A 12,505-nucleotide genomic window follows, 5' to 3' on the forward strand; every position below is an offset into this window, starting at 1 on the left:
GTTTCTAAATATTCTCCATCACTAAACGGACATTTTGTGGTAATAATTTAATCGGTACGTGAAATATAAAAAGTCAAAAAAACCATTTAATTAATTCGTTGCATCGTTTTCATTGTCTGACTACCGGCGTTCGTTGACGTTCGTTTAAATAAATTAAAAACCGTCACAATAACTTTTATTAATTATTATTTATTTATCAAAGTGTTTAAAAGTTATCAGTGAACTTTTGTGTATAATTTACATTTTTTTTTATTAAGTAATTAGTGAGAAAATAATTTTTTTTTTCTACATGTTATGCCGCCATTTTGAAATAAATTATTCATTGATTTTTTTTTTATAAATTTAAAATCGTGTTCCATAAGTGAGTAATGTTTTATGATTAATATCAGTGTTCGGTTTGTGTTGATAATTTTAATCAGTGTACTTTAACGTAAATAATTTAATTGTTTAAAATTTCGGTTTCGTGCCAAGTTCCAGTTCATGACGAAGTCACAAAAGGTAAATTTTTAGTTGTTTTTCTTAAAATAATAATTTTTTTTTATGCTCGCAGTAATTTATTTAAAGTATTAATGATAATTATTTATTTTTTTACGTCATAATTAAAAAAAAATTTTTCGCGCCAAAAATAATATATTTTTAAATTACGATACTGAAGTTAGCTGACGTCCAATAATTTCCTAATTTTTTTTAAAACTATAAATTATAAAAAAAAAATATTTTCAATAATTGCACATGTAGTTTTTTTAATTTTCTACAGGTGCAATTTTTCATTTGTTTGAAAAAAAGAATCCGTAAATTTTTAATTTTCTGCTAGCTTCAGAATCATTTTTAAATAATAACAAAACTCATGAGATTTAAATTTAAAATTAAACACAAATAGCTTGTAACTAGCAATAGATGTTGTTTATTTCCTTTCATTTAACTTAAAATTTTTTTTATTGTATACAAAGTGTTCAAATTGTCTGTTCTATTTTTACAGTAAAAACCTCAACGTCTTGGTCTTAGGCTTGGTCTTTATCTTCGTCTTTGTCATTCACATCCACTATTAACAAATTCTTGTAAAATACACACAAGTATACTCTCGTATTATATTCTCTGGACGTATTTTCTAACTGGGCGTTGGTGGCGCTGATTTCTTACTCAAAAGCTTTTACATTTTAGTGTTTAGCTTTTAGTTCACACAGTCTCTTTGTCTTGTGCGCACCATTTTTTTATAAATTAATTAACTAATTAATATTCGTAACTTTTTTTTTTTTCACTTAAATTTTATTTAAATATCAATTTTAAATTCAAATAATTAAGTAACGAGTCTACATCATTTCAATTTTAAATTCAGTGACTTGTGCGGTTTTTGTATTTATTTATATTTGAATATTTAGTGAAGTTTATTAAAAAGTGAATGATAGATTCAAATATGGAAGTGTCGGAAACGTCTGTAAATGACAATGATGTTGATCAATTAAAAATGGAGAATAATAATAATGAGGATAATAATGATGAAGACGATGATAGTGAAAAGTTAGAAATGGTACAAGATGTCAAAGAAGATGTTGATGTTAAAATTGAACCTAAAGAAACGGTACTCGATGAAGATGGTGCGACAGTTGAAGAAACTTATGAAATTACAACTACTAGACGTAAAACTACAACTACTACATACAAAATCCAGGAAGTAAGTTATATATTTATTTATTTTATTGTTTTATATATTGAAAGAAATAAGAAACGTTTTTTACCCATGGGATAGGCGTTTTCTGAGGATTCAAAATTTTAACCGCGAAATTTAAATTAGAATTTTTTTTATAAAAGCGCCTGATTAATTTTCGAGTTTCATCGCATTGTATAAAATCTAATCAAAAGCTTGAATAGAAATAACTTCATACTTTTATGAAATAAAATAAATTTTTAAAAGGAAATTATTTTTTGATGAGACGATTTGGAGTTCTGGGGAAATTTTTTATTAGGATATTGATTATTGAGTAATTTATCATTACTCTTGATTGCATTTCCTGTCGAATGAGTCCCCACATTAATTAAAAAAAAAACTTTTTTCAAAAACTATTGATGTGGGTACTCATTTTACTCGAAATTTCATAGACTTTCTAAAGATGAATTGAAATTTTTAAATTTCATAATTTGGGAAAAATTTTTAGTGCAATTTATTATTTTACAAAATTATAAAACATTCAAATGATTTTTTAAATAAATTCTTTAATCACGAATTAGATAAAAATGAAAGAATTTACGTTTCATATGAAATCAATTTACATTTTTTTGTTTTTATTATAAATTTTAAATTTGAAAAAAAAACCTTGATTTACTTAACTCTGTTTATCGAATTAAAAATAAAAATTATAAATAAAAAAAATGTCGTCCCCTTGAAATGAAGAATTTAAAAGTTGAATAAATATCTGTTTTTTTTTACATAATTTTCCGAGGTTATAAAAAAAATCAGTTATTTGATTAATAGTTTATCTCATGCGGTGGAAGGCATAATTCAGCGATTTGTCGGTATATTTTTGCGTCATTGTCAAAAGACGATTTTAGATTCTGGCAACCGGTAATAGTCAGGCTGAACCTCATCTTTAACTCATTTAACGTAAAAAAAAAATCCCACACACACATACGCACACATTTATTCAATTAAAATAATTTACCCAACTAATTCATTATTATTTTTAATTGAATTATCAAATTAACTTACTAATTTATTTTAAAATAATTAAGATGGACGTCATGATTTTTTTAAAACTCAAAATTTACTGACGTAAATTTGAATCTAAAAATTATTATTAAAGTAAATTGCATAAATTTTAATAAAATAATTATTAAAAAAATATAAAAATATAAAAATGAATATTAATAAAAAGAAAACAAGATATTAGAGAAATGAAAACGTATGTCGATATTAAAATAGCATCGAGGTCGAACCCGAGAGCTTTCTTGATCATCAACAGTCTCGTTTATTTCCAGTCATGTTCCAATTGATTTACTTATACGTAAACATTTATAATAATTATGTTCAATAAATGTTTTTATTTTTTAATTCATTTATTTATTAGCTGATTTTTTTGTTTTTTACTATTTTATAAAGTTAGATAATGAATTATAGGAATGTGTATTTTAATTTCTGCAGAATCTTGTAGTCAAAGCCAAAAATATTTTGCAATTACATTTAAAAAACCTCGTACCAAATTCAACACTTCATTTTGTTCTACTTTCACTTAGGAACAACAAATATTTTTTTTTTTAATCGTACATTCAAAATTTTTTTTTCCTTAAATTTTTATGGACTTAGAAAGTATATGATCTTGACGTTAGCAAACAATTAACAATTTTCGATTTTTTTTTTCAACAATTTAATTTAAAAAAAAAAAACTAAAAATATGCACATGTAGAAAATTTAAAAAACTCTAAGTGCAATTTTTTTTTCTCAATTTATCGTTTTTAAAAAAATTCAAAAATTATTAGACGGCTGATTTCAATATCATAAAAATACGTGGGTTTTTCTGTAAAACTTGTTAATTATTTTAATTTTATTTGTGGAACAATCAAAACAAAAAAATTTATTTGAGTCGGTATGAAATTAATTTTAAAAAAGAAAACTCGATAATTAAAGTATACGAGTAATTGTTTTTAACGCAGAAAATTATGAGGATAATCGAAAAAAAGTTTTTCTACTCCAATTTATAAATTTTTTTTTCTTTTTTTTTAAAAACTGATTAAACATTTTTTAAAAAATGCCATCTAATAAATGGAGCGAACGGAATTTTCTTATAAATAATTTTTCAAATTTCGAATTCCCAGAAAATCAGTAAAACTAAAAATTAAAAAATAAAACTCGTTTATTTATATATTTTTATATGGAATCCACCTGTCACTCGATCAAAAAAGTTAAAAAAAATGAAATTTATCATAATTTCAAAAAATTTTAACTCGCATTTAAAAAACAAAAATGATCATAAATTAAAAATTAAAAAAAAAATAGCCAAAGTTAACTTAACAACAAAAACATAAAATCTGAATGCTGAAAGTTCATTGAATAACAAGCTTATATTTTATTTGTATACATAAAAAATCCTCAGACATACGTAAACATTTAAACGTCATTCAAACCGGAAGACTGACAACTTTACAATAATCTAAATGTATATTATGACGTCAATAATTTCTTACGCGTAATTTATGACACTTGTATTCTACAATTATTATATATATATAAATATATAGCTACGACATTTAAAATAATATAAATTTATTATAAAAATAAATACTGATTCATTTAAAATAGAGTAATTTTAAAACAACTTAAATAAGCAATTAGTGACAGTTTTTTTTTAAATATATATATTTTTATTACTAAAAGTTATAATAAACCGGAAGTTATATTAGCATGTTCTATTTAGCAAATATTATTTATTTTAGTGAGTAAGAGATCAAACGACGGTCGTAGACATGATATCTATCGGTCAACCACACCGTTAATGCAAAATTACAGTCAACACTATATTATTTATGTTCATAAATATATATGTATATATATATTATAAAATACGAATATAAACGTGACGACAAACGATGGACAAATGACTAAGAACAACGACAACATTTAACTAGTACGTGATACGACTAAGTGTCGGGCAAATTCACGATCCGGTTGGCTGATAAAAGACACAAGTGTCTTTAATATATATGTATATGCTTAAATTATACATTATTTATTTGACTGGCGACGATATAACATCATTTCCGTTTTCTAGCTCGCGGTAATTCGTTTTTAATTTTACGTGGGTTTTGTTCATTTATTTTTGTAATGAGTCCGGAAATTTTTTTTTTCTTTATTTTGTAACTTAATTTAAAAATAATTCATCAATTAAAAGGTTTAAAAGTTTGAATTAATTAAAGATTGGGCGGGGTTTATTAAATTAACGATAGATGGCGAAAGAAAATAAAATTTCCGCAAGTTATTTGGTAGGAAATTATATTTTAATCGGAATTGGTACTGAATTTTTTTTTTTCTTTGGAAGCGTAAATTACGTAGTTATAATTAATGACATGGCAAGGGGAGAGATAGAGTGAATTGGAAAGTATACCCCCATGTAAAAAATTTATAAAAAAAATACATGTTAAAATATTAAGAAAATATATTTTTTATACATATTTATATATTTTTCATGTATTTTTTTTATATGAAAAATATATTTTTTTTTATATTTTAACATGTATTTTTTTTATAAATTTTTTTCATGGGGGTAAAACTTCTAATTCAATTTTAATTTTTTTTTTGTATTGTATGTAAGATAAGAGATCCAGTACCCGATCAGGGAACTAATACCCGATCACTCATGTATATGTATATTCATATTTATACTGTTTTACTAAATATAGATGTACAAATATATAGAGCCCGTGTGAAACAAATTCGTTCCAAAAAGATTCCAAAAAAGTTCCGCATGTGGAACTTTTAAACATGAGACAGATTAGAACTTTGAATGGAACTTTTTTGGAATTTTATATAGACATTCCAAAAAAGTTCCAGAATCACCACTTTCGATTTTTTTATGGACTAAAAAAGGCATTCCAAAACATTCCAAAATCACTACTTTTGCATCATTTGTAGACTAAAGACGTTCCAGAAACATGCCAAAATAGTTCAAAAATCACTACTTTTGAATTTTTTATAGAACAAAAAAAAAAGTCTATAACAAATTCCAAAAAAGTTCCAAGAACGTCCTTTTTTTACTCTAAATTTGCTCATAAAAACTTTTTTTTTTTCCATCAAAATTACTAACGTTCTAAAAAAGTTCCATTCGAAGTTCTTATCTGTCTCATTTTTAGAAGTTCCACGTGCGGAACTTTTTTGGAACAAATTTTTTTTTCACGGGAGTGATCGAGGACCAGTTCCCTGATCGGGTATTAGATCTGTTACCCTATGAAATTTGAAAAAAAAATTGGACCCTAACTATTTAAGATGGAGTAGAAACATTTAGGACCAAACTTGTTAAAAATTTAATTTTTTGTAAAATTGTAATAATAAATGTTTGTCGAATCTGTGATAGTTGAGCTAAAATTCAAATTTGAAGACAAATAAATTCTATGAAATAAAATTTTCCCTTAAATTTAAAACACTGAGACTTTGAATTAAAATTGCGGGTAAATTATTGGAGGTAGAATCAAAAGCTAAAGAAATAAATTTTTAGAGAATTAAACTTGTTACAGAAATGATTCGCACAAAATTAACTTTAACTTGATAGTTTACGAGTTATAATTAGAACAATATAACCCAAACTTTGGGAAATTGAAAAGGCGCGTACTTTTATAAACTGTAAATGAAATATACTTTCAGTTAATGAGTGAACAAATATAAGGTGAGAGTAGAGTCGAAATCTAGACTTGTTATATATTTATTAATAAATCAAATAATAATATATACATATATATATACACAACCAATTAGTTGAGAAACACAAATAGAGTATTTGACACAAAATTAAGTCCAACTAAACTGAGAAAATTGACAGCTGGGTTAAACCGGTCTGGCTCGCAAACTTAAAACAGGAAATGAACGAATTTTCTCGATTATAGACGTACCAACTATGTACTAGAATCGCGGTTACCGGAGCCAGATGTAATGAGAGAAATAGTATGTAACACTTTGGGAATTGGCGATAGAGATAGATGTATATTTGTGCTGGTAAAAGTGAATCTGCATGTCGCGTCATCATCATCGTCTTAAGTCCTCATCATACAATTACACGTATTTACATATATACGTACATATGTACATACATGAATATATATTTATATATATTGTATGTGTGCGTGTATGTGTATTTTGTAGCAAACTTTGTAACCTGATAATCGTCAGTCTTGATGTCACTTTAACGGCGCTTCGTGTACGCCAATATAATGGATAACGAAGTGTCGCCAGCTGTTCAACATACATCGAACTTATTGCTTTTACTTACACTAATTCTCTTTCTCTTTCTCTACCCCTTTCTTTAAAACCCTCTTTACTTAAATGAAAATTTTTAATTTGTAATTATCATTTTTTTTTTAATTTCATATGATAATTGTATAGGTTTTTTAATTACCTGTCGAAAGAGTACCCACAACAGTATGTTTAAAAAATAATTAATATCTCTTCTCATACATTTTTTAATTTTTCACTATATATGTCTTAAATATGACATACTCCAAATATATCGATGTTGGTACTCATTCCAAAGGAAATTTTACGTACTTTATAAAAAAGTATTCAGTTTTCACATCAGTACTAATTAGAAAAAAATTATTGGGATTATTAATGAGGTTATGAAAAAAACATTTTTATCGTTACACGTGTGGCAGAAGCATCTTTTGTGTCAATACACCCACAAAATACTTTAAAAATACAAGTTTTTTTTTTACAACACGCTCTAATATATATTTATTTTTAATTCTTGGTGTATATATAATAGAGTCTGGTGTCTAGTGCAAACACTAAAAGCTTCCTGTCGTTTCAATATTAAAAAATGAAAGAAAAAATTTTTTCAAAGCAGCCTTAGGAAATTTCCATTCGGCTCTTTCTTAAATTTCAAACAAATGCGGAAGTTTCTCGATTTTTTTTTCTTTCTGTAAATTAAATCGTTAATTTTCCGTAGACTGGTGATGAGAATGTTAGAAATTTTGCTGACTGTTAAATGTATTTTAGAATTAATGGAGATTAATGGTCTAAAGATGATTTTATTTTTAAGCTCTTGAGCTTTACTTTGTTATGTTTAATTTTTTTCTTTTAATTTGATATACATTACACGGATTTGAAAGTTTAAAAAAATTTTAAAAGCAATATAAAGTACAACTAAAGCTTATGATAATAAAACTTAAGCTTTAATGCTAAATAATTTTATTATCTCAGCTTAATTTATGCAAAACTTGTGCGATTTTTTTTTTTTTTTAAATAAAAATTCACTTAAGTCGAGAATTAAATTTTAAATAAATTTTTTTAGAAATTCAATAGACAGCAATATTTATACATGGAAGTAAACATTTTTTTTTTCGCTCAAAAAGAATGACAATTTTAACTAAAAAAAAAAAATTGTTGATGGCTCGTTTCGCCCCACATATTTTTTTTTTTTAAATTAAAAGACTGTAAATGTGTTGACTTTTTTTTTTTTTAAATCAAAAAAATTTTTTAATTTTTTCTCGTATTTGGAATTGAAAAAAAATTTACTGAGCCATTTTACCCTAGATTTCATTTATCGCAAAATAAAACTTACAAATAAAAAAAATTTTCGACAAAAGAAAAACAAAACACATTTTTGTTTAAAATAATAATAATTTAGCCAGTAGTAAGACGGAAGATAAACGCGACATAAAAGATGCATAAAATTTGTTATTCATCAGGTCTTATATTACTGTTTACTGCATTTAACATTTACCATTTACTTCTTCTTCACACGGTACAGATTGCAGAAGCAACAGTGATCTCTTTTAGTAACCTTGAATAAAATACACACCGCGAGACCGTGACTCTCTCACGTCGTATTCATCACGGGTATTAGCGGTGCGCTAAATGGTCTATAAATTTAACCTCGTTTACCACTTTAACCAAAATATATATACATATATTATCTTTTATGTTTAATCCCATTCACACCTAAGACATTAGCTAATTACAAAATGCATAATTTATTAAATTTATTATAATTTGGAAAAAAAAAAACAAAAAAAAAATACATATTTAATTAACAACTAAATGCTTGCTGTTGGTTATGCAGAAGTATATCTTCAGCATCAGTTGAGAAGATGATTTTGATTTGCAATACAAGATAACTCTGCCTGAAAGCTCCATCTTTCGTACATCATCGCGTACTGTCTTTAAGTTTATAAATAAATTAAAGTATATCACGCGTATTTATTTATCCTACTTAAAAATAAATCAACAAAAGAGTCTGAAAAATTTCTTATATTTTAATTTGCAAGTTGGATGTAAAAAAAAAAAAAAATATTTTTTTTTTCGTCAAAACATTATTTTAATGTTTAATTTATATTTTAGATATTGGAAGCGTACGTTACGAAAAGTCATTAATCTTCGTTAGACGTTTTTTAGTTCATTGCAAATACTTCGCGTTTTTTTTTTTTTTTTTTTAATTATTTAAATGAATTTTGGAAAGAAAAAATGAACTGAGCTAAGAATACTTTAGTATTTGTTATTAGAAAGCTGGAACAATTTTTTTAAACATTAGCTTTCCAGTACAAAAAAAGTTTTCTTTGTTTACTTTGAATTTTCCAAACGTTTGCCGGTACAAATAAATTTTGAAAGACAAAGAAAATCAATGAAATTAAAAAAAAATATCTTTAGAACCTCGGAAATCTGGAAAAAATCTTTGAGGCGCATAATTATTCATTTCCAATAAGTTTTCTTTGTTTTCTATAATTTTCCGCGGATTTTCTATCATAATAATAGTTTGATTTATAGGAAAAATCAATTAAGCTGATGAAAAGTCAACAGGCATTGTTTTAATAGTAAAAAAAAAAATTTTTCACGGCAAAACGATTTCCTTTGGTTTCGGTGAATTTTCCGAATTTTCTAAAATTAGAACCATAAACTTATGGTTTAACAACGAAAAATTTCAATTTTTTTTAAATCTCATAAAATTTATTTGAAGCTCCATTTTACTTATAAAAAAAATTTTCTTCGCTTATTATTAATTTTCCGTGAATTTTCGTCAATTGAAAAATTATCTCTTAAAAGAAAATAGAAATTTGTAAATTCATACCAACAACAACATTGAAAATTTTTCTTGAGCCGATTTCCACCACAAAAAATTTCCCGGTTACTATGAATTTTCCGAAGTTTCTTATTTAAAAAGAATTTATCTCAGTAAAAATTTCCAAACTAAACATATTAATTTTTAAAAATATTTTTTAATCTAAAATTTTCTTTGTTTTTCAATAATTTATTATCATTCGCCTGTGCCAAAAATTATATATGACGAAAATAATGTAGTAGTTTATCCAAGTGTCAGCAATAATAATCATAAAGGAAAATTTTTTTCTTAAATTCAATAAAAAAAAAAAAAAAAAAAAAAAACGTCTTCTTTGTTCTATAAGAGTTTTACTGAAAATAAGCAAAGCGAGTTTAAATTTACGGGAATAGTTGACATGAAATTTATTCTGAAAAAAAGAGCCCCTTGTCTGATAGTAATACCTCTAAGGCCATATTTCATTGGCATTCATCACGCTGGTACACACAAAAACTCTACAGTATGTCTTAGTCTTACGTCTACCTAATTATACCAAGATCTCAGTATTTCTGGAAACACATATGCAGACGCTTACAACTATTTCGCGGCTCCGCTCTGTCGGGGGTGCTTCCCCAGAGCGGCTGGACCTCAGTCTAGCCTGATCCTCATAAGAGCGTACATCATTTTTATAAACTTTATGGATTTAATTACACATATTAGATTTTATTATTCAAAATTGTCTAGTATTTTTTAACTCTAGTGCTCGCTATGCCATTTTCAAATATATTTTTCAAGTGATTCATGTTTTAATTTATTCAAAATTTGTGATAAAGTGCTCGTAATAGTGTACTCTGGATATTTTTGCTTAATATTTAGTAATTAACAAGGATTCTTATTTTAACAATGGCGACCACTGAGGTCTTCCAGGACTGGGACTCACCTTATGAGACCATTTCCAGTTCCCGGAAGACCACACGAAAAACGACGACAAGAACAACGCGAAGAGACGTTTTGTCACCGCCTATAAACAATGGGGTGAGATTTATACTAATTAATTAGTATTTATAGATTTTTAAAAATGGCCGACGGGGAGGATCATTCAATTTTGGGCTCGAAATACCCGCTTGTGGGTACTCTAGTAAAAGAGCTCAACAAGTTGAGCAAGATTATGGAAAAATTTAATTTTTAAAAGCAACCATGAAAAGCAAAATTTAGTAATTAATAGTTTGGTGATTTAGACAATTTTTTTTTTTGAGTTTTAAGTAATGGGTTGTGAGTACTCTAGTGAAAGAGCTCGTTGAGACAAACAAGAAAAGGAAATCATTATTTTTTGAAAAATCAAAATGGCGGAAATAAGTGATTAGGTTATAACATCGTGTTTAGTATTTTTCTAACTTGTATTAGTGATGGGTAGTTTTTATTTATTTGAGATAGAAAATTTAATAGGTACTTAAGTGTAGCAGATGTAAGAGTATACAAATGATAGTTTCTTCAAGGTTTTAGGATGTTACTCTGCGAATAACATTTCTATGAAGTATCTATTGATAGCTTTCATGTTTCCTACCACATTTATAACCGCAATTTTATTATAAACTAGATCTAAAACTCGTACACCACTTTTTTTATATAATGTACTAGAAACTTTCCTCTACTTTATAAATATAAAACTTGAAAATTTCGACTTTCCTCTTTCTTATTTAAATTATCATTATCCCATTGAATGTTTTTCATTACGAAGATCAGAATACTTCGTACCATAAAATTTCGTATCAATTCTGGATCGAGTTATCAAATTTTTCTTTACCCCAAAATTCCAAAAAAAATTTTTTCATTTTTCAAAAGTTTACTTTGACTTAAAATTTATCAAAAAATTATTTTTATTGAAACTTCTTAAAAATCATGGCCTAATTTTTATGTTAAAAAATTTAACCACTGAAATTCGCGTCATATTTCCAAATTTTAAATTTCCAATTTTTAAAAGAATATATGCATATATATTTTTATTATTGTTTACGTAATTTACTAAATTATATGCAAGACATATTTATAAGACACATATTTTAGTACAAATATATGAAAATATTTCAAAAAAATTTATTAAAATTTTTATAAATAAAAATGTTACGAAATTTGAAAATATTGTTTCGGATTGTTGCCAGGCTCTCAAGGTTATATATTATCTTGTCACATCGAATAATCCGGAAAAATAATATATATTATATATAAAAGTGTTAAAACATAATAACTTATAAAATAATTTAATTTAATAAAATATTAGAATGTTTGTCTATAAATATAAAGCATATATTTGGCACTTTTTTACTATTAATATATAACAAATTTTAAACGCATGTACGACGTTTAAATTTTCAATAAACAATTATTCATATAAACAATTATGTATGCCAATGCGGAAGTGACAGTTACAATTACTGTTAACTTATGTTTTTATAATTTATCAGCATGTGTTGTTGATTAAGTTATATTAATGGATTTTAGAATTGAAATTGAATGGAAGTTGACGTCTCAACTTGTTTACTAGTTATATATATTATACAGTTTCATTTTATAATTAATTTTCATAAAAAAATGTTTGATAAATGATAGGAATCTTATTATTGTTTAAAAGACAGTTCACGTGGTAGCTGTTACTTTTCTTGAGAAATATTTTCTTTTAAAACGATATCTTTTTTTTTTTATGAAAATAAAAAAAACTTATAATTAATGTGACCTTATTCACATCAATTAAGTGCTAGTTAGAAAGTAGAAAATATTTG

At 25.5% G+C, this 12,505-nt stretch overlaps 2 protein-coding genes across 7 annotated transcripts in view; one reads left to right on the top strand and one right to left on the bottom strand.

The window, feature by feature from the left end:
- Window positions 1-12,505, bottom strand: part of LOC130667779 (uncharacterized) — a 140,564-nt gene that overhangs the window by 121,881 nt on the left and 6,178 nt on the right. The gene's annotated exons all lie outside the window — the stretch shown is intronic.
- The window catches only part of LOC130667685 (tropomodulin), a 41,619-nt gene continuing 30,300 nt past the window's right edge, over window positions 1,187-12,505 (top strand). For 2 of the 6 annotated variants that reach the window (XR_008989873.1, XR_008989874.1), the window contains exon 1: window positions 1,187-1,672. Coding sequence is in view for 3 of the 6 variants with exons in the window: in XM_057469480.1 (XP_057325463.1) it covers window positions 1,400-1,672 (273 nt within the window). In the remaining 3 variants the exon portion in view is untranslated. Of the gene's footprint in view, window positions 1,673-10,359; window positions 10,764-12,505 lie in introns of those variants that run through there. The other 4 variants (XR_008989875.1, XM_057469480.1, XM_057469457.1 and 1 more) reach the window with 3 other exon arrangements.

This window comes from Microplitis mediator, chromosome 1 (genome assembly GCF_029852145.1).
Source record: "Microplitis mediator isolate UGA2020A chromosome 1, iyMicMedi2.1, whole genome shotgun sequence".
NCBI classification, from domain to species: domain Eukaryota; kingdom Metazoa; phylum Arthropoda; class Insecta; order Hymenoptera; family Braconidae; genus Microplitis; species Microplitis mediator.